The sequence below is a fragment of the Periplaneta americana genome, chromosome 14 (genome assembly GCF_040183065.1).
Source record: "Periplaneta americana isolate PAMFEO1 chromosome 14, P.americana_PAMFEO1_priV1, whole genome shotgun sequence".
NCBI classification, from domain to species: domain Eukaryota; kingdom Metazoa; phylum Arthropoda; class Insecta; order Blattodea; family Blattidae; genus Periplaneta; species Periplaneta americana.
Genome location: NC_091130.1, coordinates 71,652,609 through 71,674,060, shown reverse-complemented (window position 1 = coordinate 71,674,060; position 21,452 = coordinate 71,652,609). Strand labels below are relative to the sequence as shown.

The 21,452-nt window shown below is 35.6% G+C and overlaps 1 protein-coding gene across 1 annotated transcript in view; it reads right to left on the bottom strand.

Moving 5' to 3' along the window:
* Positions 1-315: 315 nt before the first annotated feature.
* Positions 316-21,452, bottom strand: part of LOC138713445 (jouberin-like) — a 57,631-nt gene continuing 36,494 nt past the window's right edge. The window contains exons 8-11 of the mRNA XM_069845554.1: positions 18,046-18,174; positions 12,618-12,775; positions 12,353-12,514; positions 316-2,365 (exon numbers count right to left, since the gene is read on the bottom strand). Of these exons, the coding sequence (XP_069701655.1) occupies positions 1,726-2,365; positions 12,353-12,514; positions 12,618-12,775; positions 18,046-18,174 (1,089 nt within the window). The 3' untranslated portion in view covers positions 316-1,725. The remainder of the gene's footprint in view (positions 2,366-12,352; positions 12,515-12,617; positions 12,776-18,045; positions 18,175-21,452) is intronic.

Genomic DNA, 21,452 nt, shown 5'->3' with positions numbered 1-21,452 from the left:
TAATATTAAAATGGATTTGAGGGAAGTGGGATATGATGGTTAATCTTGCTCAGGATAGGGACTGATGGCAGGCTTATGAGGGCGGCAATGAACCTCCGGGTTCTCTGAAAGCCATTTGTAAGTAAGTAACATACAATTCGGTGAAGTTGACATTCCAATCTTGTGTAAATACTTGGCAGGTAAGCATGCTGAGTAAGAAATCTGAATCTTGCTACGGAAGAGTTCAATATTGATTTATACTGGATTTAACCAATGTATGTGAAAAATAAGAAACTAATGGCAAATACTTCTCCAATATAAAAGAAATAAATACACTTAGATAAAATATATTATATTTAATGCATAAAAATCATATAAAGAACAATGAACTATAACGACAAATGCAAAAACACTTTTGTACTGAAAATAATTCACTCTGTTAATTTTAAAATCTTCTATGAAAGGTATAGTGAAATGCATATTCTACACGTACTTTCGAATGATTGCACTTTTCACGACTTTACATTTTATGAAATTATTTATTGTTTACTTATCACTTTTCACTGACTCAGGTTTCACGAGTTTCAATAGACCAAGATAAAGAAGTTCAGTGGCCAATACTATACTCTATACTTGCTGACTATTAAAAAACTTTGGACGATTGTTTCACGTACTCAGCAGCAGAACTTCAGCATTATCATGAATGTGTTGTTATTCAGTCGAGGCATTTAAGAACCTTCTGAAGAGTATGTGGAATTGCACTTAATGCTAATACAACCAATGGCAGGAATTGCATATCAGTTATCGTTCATAAGTGCTTCATTTCAATTTATACATATGTATATACATTTTGGTTATACATATATGCAGACTGTAAATTTGATGTGTTTTTCGGCATGTTACATCACAAAAATTTACGTTAATCTTGTTCACAATGGCACTGGTAAAGTAAGGAATTACAAATCACACCAACAAAGACAAAAACAATCTAAAAACAGGAGCGAAATAATAACACAAATAATTATAGTTTGTTGTTCAACTACTATATCGGTCTATATACTTTTATCTCAATACGCCTTTGCTGTATCACTTTCCGACATTCTGAATGGAATACGATGATGATATGGTACATTTTCGGTAAATATTTAAGGACAATTTTTAGTGCGAAAATTTGGCTACATTATGATGCGTGAATCTGTAATCAACATGAGTTACTGTTTGGCATTCTTATGTTATATTCCGAGTATTATTATTGGACTCTCACTCTGAGAGAGGAACATAGGTTCAGGGTGTTTGAGAATAAGGTGCTTAGGAAAATATTTGGGGCTAAGCGGGATGAAGTTACAGGAGAATGGAGAAAGTTACACAACACAGAACTGCACGCATTGTATTCTTCACCTGACATAATTAGGAACATTAAATCCAGACGTTTGAGATGGGCAGGGCATGTAGCACGTATGGGCGAATCCAGAAATGCATATAGAGTGTTAGTTGGGAGACCGGAGGGAAAAAGACCTTTAGGGAGGCCGAGACGTAGATGGGAGGATAATATTAAAATGGATTTGAGGGAGGTGGGGTATGATGATAGAGACTGGATTAATCTTGCACAGGATAGGGACCGCTGGCGGGCTTATGTGAGGGCGGCAATGAACCTTCGGGTTCCTTAAAAGCCATTTGTAAGTAAGTAAGTAAGTATTATTATTATTATTATTGCTGTACACAAAATATCTATTACTCATTTCCGGTTCAAGAATTATGCTTCATTTCAGAAATTTGACTAGTTTTTGAAGGAGTTCTTGATAATACTTGATCTATTTTTTCTATAATACTTGCCAATTTTAAGTCACTGGCTTCACCATCGTCTCCTTTCCATGGTGAGACAATATTAGTACTATTTCCTGATATACTAGACGGACTTGTTTGAGAAGTGAGAAGACGACCATCTTTGAATGGAGTTGAAGTGACTGCCTCTTTGTTATTTTGGCCAGTTATTATCTTTTTATTTATTTTCTTTAACGTTAAAAGACCTGATTCTGTGTTAGACAAAACAAGAGAAGCTGAATTTTTAAATTGATTTTCACTAGACTGCAATGTTCCTACTGCAGACATGTCTTGATGGTGCAGAAACACAAGTCCTATATCCTTCCCTGAAGCTAACTTATCGTAATCACAGAGCACAATATTAGCAGGACTGCCATAAGAAGTAAATGCCGTCATATGTTCATATGGATGATAATCAACACCGCTTGCTCCTCGGTTAAACTGCAACCCTGAATATATAGCCAGCTGGTCTCCAGTATCTGCATTCCAAACATGGACTGTACCATCTTCACTAGCTGCAAGTACCATTCCTCCACATGGAGATGTGCAGGCTGAGGTCTGCACCCTGCAATCAATTGAAGACACTGCATTCAAACTGAAAGTATGTAAACTGTGTACTGTATATATGAACAAGCATAAAATACAGCACCACGCAATCAAAATAGCACTGAAGTTCTGAGGCATGGAAGCCAGCCTTTTTTCTGCTTAAAATGTACTGTAGCCTGAAGGCTTATTATAATTGTTGGTGGAATGATGATAATGATAAAGTATTTGGCGAGATATTCGCCATAGGATTACCTTACATTCGTCTTACAATTGAAGAGAACCTTGGAAAAAATCCAATAAGGCAATCAGCCATGCTGTCTCATTTATGGAGTCCATAATTATTATTGCAGATAGCAAGATATGGTAAGGAACAAAGATTGTGACATATATACTTTCTTTGAATAGATGTAGCATGGAAACAATTCTAATGCATACATATGGTACATACAGTAATTTCACGTGCACTAATACAGTTTAGTAAATTGTGTTTAAGAATAGAATGTATGCATGTTCCACTTGATTGTGAAAATATGCTTACTAATCAATTTTTCACTTCCCCAAGACGCATTTCAGTCACTGTCAGCACATTATTAACTTCAACTTATCAGTAGCGGCTCACCGTAAAAATAATAGGTGAAGTGCTGTTCACATACACAAATGCATGAACAGTTTTACCAATTTAATGAGTAGGCCTACTATTCGTAAACTACGTACAGTTGTAATAGTTATAGAATACATGCAAACAGGAAAATTAATTTATTTCAGGACTCACCCAATTTCTTGCATACCAAGTCAATCCTCCTACATTTTAAAGCAGCAAACCTGTCGATGATGTCTTCATAAAATGTCTGAGTTTAACTGAGGGTAGACAGTATATCTCTATGCAAAGCTATGGGCTAATAATGAAAGTCTCTCCTGTGATGTAACATTCTGAGTGAAATTTTCAATCTTTTCAAACAGAAAAGCTTCTTTCATCGGAAGAATTTTTTAAAGTTATTTTATACAACTTCTGTATTTTCTTAGCACTTTTTAAAACAAATAACAAATGGAACTGTAGGTCGTCCAGAATTTAAAACATCTTTTTTATCCTCATATTTAAGTCTACAAAACGACATTTCTAATAAATTACAAACCGTGTCATTTTCCGGATACATAATTTCGCACTCATTTATCAACATTTTCTATGTACTGGTATCTAAGTAAGTATTTGTATAATAGCACTATAGTGATTAAACATATAATATACACTATGATGTAGGATTAATACACTATGTACACTTATCACTAATATATTCTAAATACATTAAATAATAAGTTAATATATACGTACACAATATTAAACTACATGCATACATTTACGCGTGCATTAAACTTTCAAATACAAGCGTTGAAACAAAACTGGCAAGATTATGAGAAAAAATATTACACACGGGGGGGGGGAAAACAACTTTTAAACTTTGCGAATGTATGTGGGGTGTATTCCTGATAAAATAACATAGAGCCAGCTAATTTACCACTGCAGGGGTGGATGCTTGGAAACAAGAAATGAGGATACTATTCTCGAGTCAGGTAGTACATACTGTAAAATTTCACAGCCCTTAAACAATAACCCCCGGCCTTGGAGACCGGCTTCACCCCTTCTCTGTTATTAGTACCATTAGATCTGCAAACTGGTTACTCCACCTACAAAAAGACTGACAGTTCTCCGTAACTGAAAGACTCAGAAATGCACTTCACTCATACAATCTTTCTTTAGTGCGTGACATCACGTTACCATGGAAACCAAGTGCTGTATGAGAATGGGAGCCCAAATAATTTCACCTTTACAGTATTGTAAGTTCCAATAGTCACCGCTCGGCGCTCGTAACAGTCGACATTATTCTATTGAGCGGACGATTACAGGTAGTATTTATAAAACTAAACACTGTTTATAACGACTGAAAAGAAAACTTTTTTTTATTTTAGAAATACGATATTGGTAATAACTGGAATTAATTCTTAATATGAGATAAAATTGTGTTTTACACGTAAATACCTACTTCACCTGAATAACCGCCCCTGCAACTTATAAGATGTAATAGTTTATATTCATAGTTCTCTACACAATTATAAAATGAATAGTTTTGGTACTAAGTTTTCAAGTTAAATTTGTGTTGAGCAGCGTGTATAAAAATATTAAATGGTGAAATATTATCGAAATAAGAGATTACGGGTAAGAATGGCTAAGCGTTGCGTTAGATTAAATTATATTTCTTCGCCAAGTTTTCTTATGTCTTCGACATTTTTGGAATCCCTGTGGGTTCCAATCTATTGTTGACTTTCTATGGATTCTTCTGGCTTTCTTATGCCTTGTCTGATTCACTGCCATTTTCTTATTACGAAATGAGTTGCAATATGTTTTTGTTTTTCAATTTCCCATAGTTTCCTGTTTGAGATAGTTTCAGGACATTTTACGTGTAAAATACAGTGTAAACAGTGTTTGAAGGTATAAATATGTAAACAATAATTAATTTCACTGACAAAAAAGATTTTGGAGACATAATGTCTACACCTTATATGCACTATCACCTTTACGTTTTAACTTTGCTCTAGAGTATGCCATTAGGAAAGTCCAGGATAACAGAGAGGGTTTGGAATTGAATGGGTTACATCAACTGCTTGTCTATGCGGATGACGTGAATATGTTAGGAGAAAATCCACAAACGATTAGGGAAAACACGGGAATTTTACTGGAAGCCAGTAAAGAGATAGGTTTGGAAGTAAATCCCGAAAAGACAAAGTATATGATTGTCTCGTGACGAGAATATTGTACGAAATGGAAATATAAAAACTGGAGATTTATCTTTTGAAGAGGTGGAGAAGTTCAAATATCTGGGAGCAACAGTAACAAATATAAATGATACTCAGGAGGAAATTAAACACAGAATAAATATGGGAAAAGCCTGTTATTATTCGGTTGAGAAACTTTTATCATCCAGTCTGCTGTCGAAAAATCTGAAAGTTAGAATTTATAAAACAGTTATATTACCGTATGTTCTGTATGGTTGTGAAACTTGGACTCTCACTTTGAGAGAGGTACAGAGATTAAGGGTGTTTGAGAATAAGGTGCTTAGGAAAATATTTGGGGATAAGAGGGATGAAGTTACAGGAGAATGGAGAAAGTTACACAACACAGAACTGCACGCATTGTATTCTTCACTTGACATAATTAGGAACATTAAATCCAGACGTTTGAGATTGGCAGGGCATGTAGCACATATGGGCGAATCCAGAAATGCATATAGAGTGTTATACGCAATGCCGAAGAAAATGCAATATTCAATGTACAAATTCCATTCAGTACAAAATTAATGCATTACCTTAATCTTTCATGACATAAATATTACACATAACACAAATAAGTAACAAATTTAATATTTATATTTACATTTTAGCCCATATTATTCTGAGGTTACATGTATAGTAGTCATTGCTTGCACTAGGTACATTCCGAATCTCACCGGACTGGTGGACATCAATAACGTCGCTTAAAGTAAGTTCCAAAAGGGTGTAGCAAGTAACCGGGAAGATATTTACAAACCATTTTTGTTGCATTGTATTCCCCACACTTCAATTATTTCTGAATATAATCTCCACCGTTATTGAGGCATTTATCGAGTCGTGGCACAAGTCCTTCTATCCTCTCATTGTAGAATTCGCCCGCCTGCGATGCGATCCACTCCTGCACTGCTGTTTTCACTTCAGCGTCGCCATCAAAATGTTGACCACCAAGGAACTTCTTGAGGTGCAGGAAGAGATGAAAGTCACTCAGAGCCAAATCTGGGCTGTAGCGGGGATGGTCAATTTGTTTCCAGCCAAATTTCGAGATGAGATTTTGGGTGTCACGAGGTGTGTGTGTGGCCAAGCATTGTCATGAAGCAACACAACTCTGTCGGTCAGCATCCCACGTCTCTTGTTCTGTATTGCGCGACGGAGCTTCTTCAAGGTCTGACAATAGGTTTCTCTATTAATGGTTTCACCCCGAGGCAAGAATTCGATGAGTAGGACTCCTTTTCTGTCCCAAAAAACAGTGCACATGATCTTGCGTGTTGACATGGTTTGTTTGAATTTCTTTTTCCTTGGCGATACAGTGTGCCTCCATTCCATGGATGGACTGCTGCTTCGATTCGGGTGTCATGTGAGACACTCAATTCTCGTCACCTGTCACGATATGGTCAAGAAACTCATCACCTTGCTCACTGTAACGTGTGAGAAAGCTCAATGCACTGGAAGCTCATTTGGTATTGTGTTCCTTGGTGAGCATCTTGGGTACCCATCGTCAGCACAATTTTCGATATCGTAATCGATGTCACAATTTTGTAGAGAACACTCCACGACATTTGTGGAAAATTCAAGGAAAGCGAAGAAATTCTGAACCTCCTGTCCTCATGAATTTTTTCATCGACAGCACGCACTAAATCGTCATTGATCAAAGATGGCCGACCGGTACGCTGCTCGTCATGCACAGAGATGTGGCCCTCGTTGAACTTCCTAACCCATCTCCTGACCATTCCATCACTAATGGCATCATCACCATACACTTCACAAAGTTAACGATGAATGTTTGCTGTTTTGATGTTTCTCGCATTCAAGAAACAGATAACAGACCGCATCTCACAGTTGGCAGGATGCTCGATACTTTAAACATTTCAACTGATCACAACTAACCACACACACGGACTGAGGCTCTGAAACTGCATGCACAGCTTGCCTGAGGACTGAAGAAGAAAACACGCATGCGCAAAATAACGATTGCAGCAATGCAACAGCTATTATTGAAAACAGAACTAAGTTTAAGAACACGCCTGGAAGGTTCAAGGGCTATCATAGTGGCTGTAGGAGTTGATCTATGTGCTACGATAGTAAGATTTTGCGAAATTTTTATACTGTCATTTCGCTCAAAGAAAAGAGAGCACAAACAGTTTATTCCTTGAACCAGTATTAATAACTGGTCCAGTGGCATGTTCGTTCATAAGCCATTAACATATTTTTTTACGTTGTGCTCATTACAAACACAGCAGCACATACCATCATGACACAACAGTGCACTATATAATTCGTCTGCCAATTCTCGTCCTTTACAAGAACCAATCAAATTCACTGGTCGTGGCTGATGGACACTGTCACCACCTCTGCAAACTGATGAAAGCTCTGCTACTGCGCTGAATCATCAATGACATCATCGCTGAAATTCGGAACACCATGATGCCATCTGATGGCTCAATGCTAAGGTTCGGAATATTCTAATTGTCTCAAGAATCTCAAGTAACTTCACTTTTCATCAGTCTAACAGGCTGTGATAATATGGTTACTTATTTCTTTATGGTTCTGACTTCAGAAATGTAATTCAGAAACGTGTCCAAAAATCTGTGTTAAAATCATTAACTTACTAACAAAGATTTCTGGAAAGAACTAGGTCCATCACAATGAAAACGTTAAAATTAACGCGAGAATGTACATGTTACAGTAACAGTAAGCAGTTGAGTCATCATTCACAATGGAAATTTGACGTTACCATAAAACCATGAAACATATCCGTAAACAGATGACTGTAATCACAGAGAAGAATCACATGAAAGTGCAATCAAATATTTTATGTTTGTATAAAAGAAGTGCCTCGTGACCAGAATATTGTACGAAATGGAACTATAAAAATTGGAGATTTATCCTTCGAAGAGGTTGAAAAATTAAAAAAATATCTTGGAGCAACAGTAACAAATATAAATGACACTCGGGAGGAAATTAAACGCAGAATAAATATGGGAAATGCCTGTTATTATTCGGTTGAGAAGCTTTTGTCATCTAGTCTGCTGTCAAAAAATCTGAAAATTAGAATTTATAAAACAGTTAATTTACCGGTTGTTCTGTATGGTTGTGAAACTTGGATTCTCACTTTGAGAGAGGAACAGAGATTAAGGGTGTTTGAGAATAAGGTTCTTAGGAAAATATTTGGGGCTAAGAGGGATGAAGTTATAGGAGAATGGAGAAAGTTACACATGCAGAGCTGCGCACATTGTATTCTTCACCTGACATAATTAGGAACATTAAATCCAGACGTTTGAGATGGGCAGGGCATGTAGCACATATGGGCGAATCCAGAAATGCATATAGAGTGTTAGTTGGGAGACCTGAGGGAAAAAGACCTTTGGGGAGGCCGAGACGTAGATGGGAAGATAATATTAAAATGGATTTGAGGGAGGTGGGATATGATGGTAGAGACTGGATTAATCTTGCTCAGGATAGGGATCAATGGCGGGCTTATGTGAGGGTGGGAATGAACCTCTGGGTTCCTTAAAAGCCAGTAAGTAAAGTAAGTAAGTAAATAAAAGAATTGCAAATGTGACATATTTATTTGTTCCACATAGTAGGACATACAGCTGACCACTTCAAATTAGTACTTAGCCTACATAAGGTTAATATTATAGGTTAGCTATAATGTTGTGAGTATGATAAAATATTTACTTATAGCTTTTAAGGAACCTGGAGATCATTGCCACTCTCACATAAGTCCGCCATTGGTCCCTATCCTGAGCAAGATTAATCCAGTTTCTAAAATTATATCCAATCTTCCTCAAATCAATTTTAATATTATCCTCCCATCTACATCTCGGCCTCCCCAAAGGTCTTTTTCCCCTCCAGCTTCTCAATTAATACTCTGTATGCATTTCTGGAATCGTGCATACATGCTATGTGCCCTGCCCATCTCAAACGTCTGGATTTAATGTTCCTAATTATGTCAGGTGAAGAATACAATGCATGCAGTTCTGCGTTGTGTAACTTTCTCCATTCTCCTGTAACTTCATCCCTCTTAGTCCCAAATATTTTCCTAAGCACCTTATTCTCAAACACCCTTAACCTCTGTTCCTCTCTCAAAGTGAGGATCTAAGATTCACAACCATACTGTTTTATAAATTCTAACTTTCAGCTTTTTTGAGAACAGACTGGATGACTACAGCTTCTCAACAAAATAATAACAGGTAACCTATTTCCCATATTTATTCTGCGTTCAATTTTCTCCTGAGTATCATTTATATTTGTTACTGTTGCTCCAAGATATTTGAATTTTTCCATCTCTTGAAAAGATAAATTGAATATGATAAAAGAAACAAACAAAATACATACCCTTGCACTTCATGTTAATGGTGATTATCTTTCATATACCTATTTTCTTTCAACATATTGTCCCCATATGAATGATGTGGTTTGTCATGCAGACAGTGATATGACTGGAAGAGGATTAGCCTTCAGATAGTGTTTTTGTTTCAGTATAGTCGCTGACATTACTGCAAACGAAAAGCTTGGAGTTCGCAAGCTTCTACATTCAGATTGTTGTTCACTTCTAATGTTAACATTTACGAAAATCATTGTGAATGGTTACATCAAATAACTTGACTGCAAGCTTGATTATGGCCGGTTCATACGGCCATGAAATCGTGATAATAAATAAAACAAGCTGTAATTCCATGGATACTTAATTCTTAATGGTTCTGAAATTAGACGGTCATGAAATCGTGATTTCATAACCTCTCCAACTTGAAATATATATTCAATGTCAATTTGTGCTATCGTAGAAAAAACATTATATGATACACATTCGTAAAATTATCTTTTTGGCCCTCATGTGTTCGTGAAACTTGGCTTAGCCTCGTTTCACAAACTTTACACTTGTGCCAAAAAGAGAATCTTTACAAACTTTTCGCATAAATAACTATTTGCAACATCTCAACATTTTCATGTAATGAGAAAGAAAAAAACATACAGCCTACACAAAAAATGTAAATTTACAGTATGATTTTCACTCAGCATATAATATAACCTACAGATACTTGTATTAAAATATGCAATACTCTTTTAGGAGATTCAGTGAATTACTGGCATTATCTTGTTCAAATGAAGCTGGCACATACTACTAATTAGTACTTTAAGTTGTACACTGTAAATTCGTAGGATATATTTTCATAATATTAAACTTCATTATACTTGTATATGGTGTATGTGGTAGCACGGAATTAAGACATTATGCTGCAAGACCAAAAAGTTACAGGTTCGATTTCTGATGGAGTAATGGATTTTCTCTATTGAGAAATTTCTGCCTGCAATTGACATCTCTACTGCTACTAATACCAAGTGTCTGCGAAGCTGAGAGCCATAATCTTCCACTATCCTGTGAGCCATAATGGCTGCTAATAAGTATCACTTCTTTTCTTAACTTTATACTCGTAAGTACATAAAAGTTATAGACAAGTGGCATTAAGATTAAATTTGAAGAAGATAGAAGTAATGACCAATAGCAAAAAAGTAAACATTCAACTGGAATATGTGGAAAAATGTGTGTTTGTGTCAGGGGCGTATTTTGCGGGCTACCGGTGGTAGCCCAAGGAAATTACAAAAGAAAAAGTTTATAATATAACATAATGTAATAATTTTGTATTATTAGTTTTACCATAGTAATTAAAATTAAAGTAATTGTTAGATATATTTTGTGTAATAATAGGGTCAGCGGTAGCCCAAACCCTTTAACCAGTATACGCCTCTGGTTTGTGTGTGTGTCTAATGCCTACCCACTTCACTTTGCGTGACTCGGGTTCTGCATACTGCGGATAGATGGCAGGACTGTGATCTATTTTCGAGTTGCACACCACTTCGGCGGGCCACATTATGCATGATCTGTATCTGTGAAGAGTTATGTAATATACTAGGGTGAGTGTATGTTAAGTGTTCGTGTAAGTGTAGTGTAGGGAACGGGTGAGGATGATGATAAAGATGAGGAAGGGAGAAGGAGAAACCCGGTGCTGGCACATAGCCTACTCCTGTCGAATAACACCAAAGGGGCCGCCAGGCTTAACGTCCCCATCCGAAGAACAAATCACTATCAACAGTGACATATGCCTTTCCTTCATATGCACTGCAGAGAGATTTGGAATTTAATCCAGGCATATTGGTGCACAATTTAGTGAATAGAAGTTGTTCACCGCCATCTCTCCTAGTCCCGAGGTAGAAATTTTACATGAAAATTTATGATCCCGCCAGGAATCGAACCCAGGCCGGCTAGTCTGGAGGCAGACACGCTACCACAGAGCTAACTCGGTGGACATGTGGAAAAATATGGAATGTATCTTGGTCCGACTGCATCCTTTCAGAGCAGACTGAAAAAAATTTACATAGATATACCAGCAGCTGGATAGAAATTTTGGAGTTTACAACTTTATACAGTATGAAACATATTGTAATGAAGAGCTGCATATTCTGGTCTTCACATATAGGGCTCAGATCTGGACTCTTAAAGGAAACGAACAAGACAGCTATGAAGATGCCAGGGAAAAATGGACCACAAAATCCTGAACATAACATTAAAGGAGAAATTAAGCAATGAAAATATAAGGAAAAGAGCGCAACTTAAGGATGTAGCAGATAGCAACAAACTGAAGAGGAAATGGACAGATCACATGAAGCAACAGGACCAAGAATGATGGACTGACAAGATAATAGCATCAGGCCTGAGGACCAGCAAGAGAAATATAGCAAAACAAAAAGCACGATGAGTAGATGTTCTGAAGAATAACTTCAGTAGCCAATTGTCAGTAAGTGCAAAAAAATTGACATTTGTGGAAGTGTCTGCAGAGACTTAAATAACATAAAAGACACAAGTTTCTATGCAGACCCTACCAGAAAGGCTATCCAGAATTGCCTTTTTTTTGTTAGTCACCTTGCTAAGCAAGAGGCTACTACGAAATTTGGGATTCCATGAAATAAATTAATGAGTAAGTAAGTAAATAAATAAATATTAGTAATATCCACTATGCATAAGAATCTAGGCTACATTCAAGCATATCTACGACTTGTATGTATGTTTAATTAGCAGTCTGAAGACTGGTTGGAACCTCATAAGTGACACCAATAAGGTATCACTCAAGAGGCAACTAAGCCAGAAGATAATGGGAGAGGATGACCAGTTCCTTTCCCCTACCTGTGATTTAAGGCACCATTAAACCACTGGATAACACTTGCTGTAGCAATATCCAACATCCTTAGGCGGCTGTCACGGGCATGTGCCAGTAAGCGCCGACCACCAGGATGAATGTTAAGACTGTTAATTACAGTGTCTCGCAGCTCACGAATATCGATGTTTCTGAAAAATATGAATATAATATATTAATCAACAGCATACAATTTCTCTTTTTCGCAATTTTATACTTTGTACGTAATTATAACATATGCAGCAATCTGAATACCTATTCAGTCTCCACGAAGGCAGAAGTTTCTTTGATTTTCCTTTAGTTCCTTGCCATTCAATAATTCTGCCTGCACTGTCACCTGAATATATTATTCCATTAGAACTCATAGTCACAGCACTGACAAAACCTGTGTGGCCTTCTAGCTCTTGTGCAAGCTGAAAATAAAGATATGGATAATTTAAATATGATAAAATATCTTCCTAAAAATAGTGTGTAGGTCTATTATATTACCAAAACTCTTCCCACACAATCTCAAAGCATCACATAGATGCTATAAAGAAATGTCGTTATCGTTGTCATCATTATCATCATCATCATCATAATCATCACCATCATCCTTTCACGTATTAGTCCTTGAATAATTATGTTCTGAATGAAACACTGGTGTTCTCAAGCCACCTCATTTTGTATCAGACTTGAAAGGATATTAATTTTCCCTTCAACTATACCTATTTTTTTTAAAGATGGGACATGACAGTTAAGCGGCCGAGCTTGGAACTACAGTGCTATGTTGCCAATACGCACTACCATGCTGCCAGCTGATGAAAGCAAGCAATTGACGTTAAGATGGCTGACGTTAAAACATTTATTGACAACTGACGCGAAGGTAAGAAAACAATACAAAAATCGACAGAGAATCAAAGATGAAACGTGCCAATGCTAACATTGTGTGCACAATAAATGTCGCCAAGAGACCTATTCAGCATTCACCACATGGGAACAGTAAGTGTGGCAACTCAACCATTGTTACCATAGCAACAGGCCTACCATGATATGTGACCTTCAATTGTTTTTCCGATTGCAACGCTCCTGTCATGTCCCATCTTTAAAAAAACAGGTATAGTTGCTGGCAAGAAGAAGGTAAGTCCAGTTATGGGGCTGCCATCTTCAAGCTTGTGGACAAGCTTTTATATATGGCATTTTCTCCATATTTTATGTAATGGTTATACTGCTGTGATTCAATTCCCAGAGTCTCGTTTGTAAGAATGGGTTGTACTACGGGAAAGTGAGGATGGGATTTGGGTAGGAGAGGTTATAAGAATGCACATCACTGCCCTTTCACAACTCATGAAGAAATGTTCAAAATTTATACTAGTACTTAAAAGAAAAAAAATGTTTTGTAATTGTAATAGGTTTCATTCACTATACACAGGCTTCGGTTGATACTCATAAAACTGCAGTATTAATTTTTCATATTGGAGATGGACAGTGGACAGCTACTTATGGCAATAGGATAGTCAAATGTGACAAAAATACAGATAATTAAAAAAAAAATTGTTTAATATATGCGGAACTTATTGCATAACATATAATTATGCCCTTGTCTGCTATTCCGAAACCATTTTTAAAACACACCCCCTTGCTGCAAATAAAAGTCACCATATGTAGTAAATTTCGTTGTAATTGTTATTTTTTAAAATGTTGCATTTCTTTTATTATTAAATATACAACCTTTTTGATTGACAGAAAAATTAACTTTGTTTCATTTAAATATTACACTTCTTCTTCTTATTTTTTTTTCAAGCCAACCAAGCTTACACATTTTTATTTACACCTAATTTAAGAATCTCTATAGCAATACTATCTGGTCCTCGAGACTTCCGATTTTTTAATTTCGTTATTCTCTCTCTAACCCCTTTGGAAGTTATTTTGAAAGTCGAATTTGGTTCACATTCACGGTCTGTGACACAACCACTCCTATCAGCGGGATTATTATTATTATTATTATTATTATTATTATTATTATTATTATTATTATTATTATTATTGAAAAACCGAAATGAAATAGGAATTTAATAAGTTGGCCTTTTCTTTGTCATCAGTTATACTTTCTCCGTTCTGATTTCGTAAAAGCACTACTCCTTCATTTTTCCCTTTTCTCCTGCGTACATAATTATAAAACTGTCTCCAATTGTTACTTTCATCTTCTTTTAAAATAGTTTTTAGAAAATTTTCCTGAGCATTCATATTGAATGACACAAAATTTTACAACTTCATTATTTGCAGACGACTAGCTATACATTCAGAAAACGAAATACGGTATAAGTAGCAGTTTTTAAATTAGATAACATTATGAGAAATTATAATATGAGGATATCAACAAACAATACAAAAGTTGTGGCCTACAAAGGACCAATACCAGTCAGAGCTAAAATAGTAATAGACTCTTAAATAATAGAGCAGGTAAACACATTCAAATATTTCGGATATCACGTTACATAATAACGAAAACAAAGATGTAGATGAAAAAATCAATAAGTTCCGATATTTCTGTGGCATTTTGGAACGTACATTAGGAAAAAGAGTAAGGAAAGAAACTATACTATACTTTGCCTCTTTTGTTTTATGGAAGTGAAAGCTGAATCTTGACTGAAACCCAAATGAACTGAATAAAATCGGCTGAGATCAAATTTCTCCTAGCAGTAGCAAGATACACTCTTTTCAATCAAAAACGTAATGGAGGTATATGGGGAGAACTAACTCTAAAAAGTATAAACGAAATCATAATAAAAACAGAAACAACTGAAAAGAGCATGTCATGAGAATGCAAAATCAGCTCTAAACTACAACCCAACAAATCGCAGAAATCTTGGAAGACCACAGAAAAGATGGTGAGGACAATTCTTGGAGTTGGAACAAGCTAATTAGGCCTAGACCCTGACGTCGATGTTGATGATGACTTTTAAATTCCCAAACATCGGTATCTATGCCCATATTTTACAGCAGCAGTTCTCAACCTATAGTATGTACATGGTACACGAGCCACTGCTGGATGGTACTTGAACAAAGTGTGAAATAAAAATATGAATGATCATAAAATATAAAAATATATACCTGTTTTTAAAGTTTCAAACAATGAAAAGTTAAGTAAAATCATTTCAATAATGTGTGACCTCAGAATTTTGAATTAGTGACTCACCTTGCCAGAATCCTTAACTCCTTCTGAGAAAAGCGATCTCTCTTGTGATGGAAGACTGAGGCAAGTGATTAAGAGATTGTATTTAATACACTTTTGGTTGGCAAGAGGAAATTAATATTCTCTCATCTCAGAAAAAGCTGTAGAACTTTTTATAGTGTTCAAAACTACTTACTTTTGTGAATGTGGATTTTTTTCTCTAATTTATTTTAAAAATAAGTGGGCTACAGGAATAAGTTGAATGTTGAACCTGATTTAAGACTGAAATTAATTGAAACCTGGCATAAAGAAGTTGTTTTTTGCTAAACAAGCACAACCTTCACACTGAAACTGTGTTTATTTCAGTTACAGTTTCTAGCATCAGTAGGAGTACTATGTGTTTATGATGTAATTTTTGAGTATTTAATCATTTATTATTAACAAACAGGGCTAGACTTATATGCAATTTCTGTATATTTTATGGAACACTCCATCGAATAAATTCAAAGAGGAACTGTTCCTTAACTAAACATGTCTATGAATAAATAAAGCAATCAATTATTGGTAGTGGAGCATAGAAACCCAAATAGTTACCCAGGGAGCAACACACGACGTTTTCCCATAATAAATCTGATTAGTGGTATAGCTAATATCCTAATTTGGTACATCATTGAAATAGTGGTATAGCTAATATCCTAATTTGGTACATCATTGAAAAAGGTTGAGAACTGCTGTATTACAGTAGAACTTATATCCCGGATTGCACTTGACTTAAAAAGTATTTAGCCTATAATTTTTGTTATATTAACATTTTCACTCTCTATCGAAAATGGTTCAGGAATGAATGATTAATACAGGTCATGTAATCTCTCTACAGTGCAAATGCATTGTTACAGGTTAACTGGCAAAACTCCGCTAAGGGAGGTTACTAAACCTCACTGCCGCACTGTAGATGGAGTCGGAGTTCTTTTTCATTAATCTGAACCATTGTTGCTACTGTCAGTTTCACTGTCTATTACATTAGCATTAGAAAAATACTGTTCGTTATTTTTAATGTGCTCAACACATTTCTTCCACTTGTTTTTTCCATATTCTGTGAAAAGGCGGCGACACAATCATTCCTTTACATTATGTGGGGACCCAATTTCTGTTACAGAAATCTAATTGAAAAGAATGAAGACAACTGACTAAACATTTTAATCTGTCCCTTTAAGTAAATGAAACCAATTAAAACAATAAATGCTTATTTTTAAAGCATGGTTAGGTTCTGAAGATAAATAATGTTTAAGTATGCGCTACCAAAACCTTCATTAGTACAAAAATCAACTCGTACTCGTCTTTATCAAATAATAGCTCGATCAGTCAACTTATGTTATGGGAATGAAGCGTGGACTGTAAGGACAAAAAACGAAAGCAGACTAACAGCTTGCGAAATGAGATTCATGCGCCGAACAGCTGGCTACACTAAATGGGATCAAAAGAAAAATGAAGATATCCTTCAAGAACTTAATGTGTAATCAATATTGGACTATATCTCCAGATATCAGTTAAACTGGAAGGAACACGTCTCAAGAATGAAGTATCGTCCACATGGGAAACGGTCACTTGGTCGACCTATGAAAAGATGGCAAGAAAATCGCTTTTTCAGGCCGTAACAGTTCTTTTGGGACTTGTACTCGACAGGATGATGATGATGATGATGATGATGTATGCGCTACCATGAGCAGTCAGACATAAATGTTTAACAAGTGATAATATCTTGTTCACTCATTCTATTAACATGTTTTTTTTTTAACATAAAGTAAAATCTATTTAGACGATTTTATACACTGCAACTATCCACTTTATCTCTTCAAGAAAAGAAGTTTATCGCCGGTTGATTTTTCTACTTCAAAAACATATTTTCCTATACTACAATAATATAAAACAAACCACAACTAAGAAGTCTTACATTTGTTATATTTTTGTGACTAAAACATCTTAAAAATCTGCAAACAATACTCTTCAACATGTTTTTTTTCCTTATTACAATCTGACTACTATTTTTTGAGTTATTATTAAGTATATAAAATGTGAAAATATTCTGCTTTATTGAATGTTTACGGAAGTATCGCCTTCTTCCGTTATTGGCTGACAATTAGGGAGGAGGAGATGAATAGTATATTGTGTCACTCTTTAAGATTGATGCATGCGCAGACCAACGGAGTTTACTGTTCCCCTATACCACTTCCTTTCATTGCAATTGGATACAGTCTGTGTCATTCATCTGATAATCATGTGGCAAATGGAGAGAAATAAAGTTCACAACCCTGCACTGTCGTGAACTGCTATCAGCATGAAAGAGAATGCCTAATTAATTTTGAGGTCAAACCAGGTCAGTTTGCAATTAAATGTTCTTCTGTTTCCAACAGTGAAAGCCACTGCACTCCAGAATATAAATTCTACTAAAATGAGTAACATTTCTTGTTTAATTTCACCAACATTTCTTAGAATTCATATAAAAATGTGGTGCATAAAGATTAATAATACCTCAAACTGGGTTGACTTATGAAGTCGGATCCACACACGAACTACATGATCACAGCACCCTGTGACCAAAAGTGAGCTATTTCCAGGGTGAAACTTCGCACAGTACAGAAAGGATGGGTGTGGCAACATCTAGAACAGAGAAAGACATTGTTTTATTCGTAGTACCTAGTGAGTGAGTAGCATAACAGATTCACATGAATTGATAGACACAATTGCTCTTGCTTTTGCTATTGACAGGTGAAAAAAATTACAAATTCTATTTCTTAATCTTTCACAAAATACTGGTTTCGTCAAAAAAAAAAAAAAAAAAAAAAAAAAAAAAAAAAAAAAAAAAAAAAAAGAAAGAAAGAAAGAAGAAAGAAAGAAAGAAAGAAATTAGAAATAATATAATACGAGAAAAAAGATATAGGCACCGTTCATGGGTCTCAAAATCGTACTGGTGGCGCCGCGCAGTGTCTCAATTCCTAATTAATTACAGGCTCGCAGTCATTCACTAGTCATGTGTGAATAGAAATTACTTGCGGCTTTCTGCCAATAAAAAGTTGTAATATTAGTAAGAATGGGTTCATTGATTCATAATGTTCTGCCCAAGGGGAGGTCTTTCACTGCAAACCCAGCAATCTCCAGTCTTTAATTATTTAATAGACTCAGTGGAAAGTTCAGTACTGCTAGAGGAGTGTAAAATGTTAACTACAAAGTTCCTGAAATATCAGTGTAGTTGTTTGGCATTTAAATCAGATTTCAGACCATTGAATGAGGGTGAACAGTCATATTACGAAAACATTGATATACTTATATTTGATGTCATGACATGTGTAATATTTATGTGTGTATAATGTCTCTATAAATTACGTATTTTAATGTGATTTAATTCTAAAAGTAGTCTTAATTACACTTCCTGAATAATGGGCGACTGCAAATTCTCTAAAACACAACACATATGAACAATATCATCAACATACTACCTCTGATTGAGGTTCTGGCTGATATGTACATCTGTTATCAGGCTGTACATCTCACTTGACAATATGTGTCAGAGGAAGAACAATATTGTTTGTATGCATATGAAGTCTGACTAGTGTAATTTATAGCTAGTCGGCGATATATGTAATGGAAGGGAAAAGGAACTGGCCACCCTACTCCATGATATTCTGGCCTAGTTGACTCATAAGTGGTGCCTTGTTGGTATCACTTGTGAGGTTCGGACCTCTTTGGACAATTGAATAAACAACAAGATCAACATGCGGAAGCAGTTCAATTTATAGTTTGTGTAAAATGTTATACTGTACTGTATATTTTAATTCGCTGAATGCACCTTTCAACATGAATTCGAACACTGGCAACGCTGTAAGTAGTTTCGACTTCTTCAGCTGTTAATTTACCATCATGCAGATACGATGGAGTAACAACAATGATCCCTTTATCCGAGAGGTTGTTATTATTCTGGGAAAACCTGACTTCATCACCACCTTCTAATAAAGTCAATAATCCGCAATCAGTTGTTATGAATGTGTCACTCGATCTGCCACGGTAGCATTTAGATTTGAAGGCCACCATCTGATCCACGTTGGGTGGCTGTTCCACTTTTGAACAATTAATTGTCATATATGTAAAGAACTCAGTAATTATGTACTTTTTGAAATTTAAATTATAAATTCTTGTCATTGATAACTTAATGGTTATTTATAAACATAATACTATATACATTCTATTTTTTATATTAGGCCTAGTATATAATAATACTATGATTACAAGCAGTGTAGCCTTATTTACTTTCGTCTGCGTACTGGATGGATCCACAATTAGCGTCGTTGCGCTTCAGTTTTCTGTTTTGGGAATGAATAAAAACGATATCGGTTGGTGTGTTCCTATAAGCATTACTACACTCAAGAACACAGCAATTTGCGTTACCTTTCCGCTTTTTAGGATCATCCATATTTCTAATCATTTAACCTGAGATGTTAAGTATATTCATACGCTTCAAGCACAACTCTATCGCTGCTGTCCTGCAGTTAGTAACAACAGTCGCCACCAGAGGAGTTTGCACGGTGCCTATACAGATACAGATTTTTTTTTAAATTTGGTCATTATTGGTTGACTAGTTTCCAAGATAACAGCATTTAAATGGCAAAATTGATGAAAATGATGTGTGGGTCCGATAAGCTCTTTTACATAATTGAATAGGTATGTCCGTCAAATTGCTTATCAAAATCACAATGCTATAATTAGCAAAATATTAATATTACAACATTTACAGTGTTAAACATTTTCGGCATAAACTGCCATCTTCAGAACACATAAAAATACAAAAGTTTGAATTATTTAAATGCAACCTATCAGTTTTGGTCAATTAAGTCTTCAACCTACCCTTAAACAAATCTCGGAGGGTAGAGGAGGGGAGGGGAGGAAAGGTCACTGTACAAGAACTGTAAGGAAGCAAGCCTGTATTAACTAAGAAAAGAAACAGTAGCAACATTCAGATTAGAAACAGGACATATCTTCTGGCACAATTATGCAAAATAGAAATGAATAGATGAAAATTAAAAGGCACTAAGGTAAAGTAAGTTATACATTGTTTCTTATATTTTCAAGACAGCCCTATTGATTGGTAAAAAAAGGAACTACCTACAACAACCGTGGAGAGTAGATTATAACCTATTCTTTAGAGTTGGTGAAGAAAGGAACTAACTGTTGCACTTAGCTCCGTTCAATTCCAAAAGTTGTATCACCTGACTTAACACTGGCTGATTTATATGACAAATAAATGAATATGTACCTGTATGGAGTAAACCTTAATATTCTTTCAAAGTTTAATTTGTTAGCTTTCATGATTTGTTTGGAATTGTTTAGGAAAGCAGTAGTTTGGAATGGATTCTGAAGAATCACAAGATCAGTTAAGACTTTCTTGGTAAAGGTAGGACTCAAGCCACTTAGAAATTTATAGAAAAACTTTCATAAACCTTCACTTTATACCACAGAAAAGGGTTTTCACTTTTGCTCTCAGGCTGTTTTCCTGGTAGAGGACATTCGTTTTTCGATTGCGATAGGAATTTTGACCTTACAAAACGTGCTATAATTTTATGATAGCAAAAATTACAATAAAGTAATATGACGTGCTAATTTATTGTCTGATACTTTTTTTTTAGTTGGTTATTTAACAAGGCTGCATCAACTACGAGGTTATTTAGCGTCAATGAGATTGGTGATAGCGAGATGATATTTGGCGAGATGAGGCCAAGGATTCGCCATAGATTATCTGGTATTCACCTTATGGTTGGGGAAAACCTTGGAAAAAACTCAACCAGGTAATCAGCACAAGCGGGGATCGAACCCGTGTCCGAGCGCAACTTCAGACCGGCAGGCAAGCACCTTAACTGACTGAGCCACACTGGTGGCTTTATTGTCTG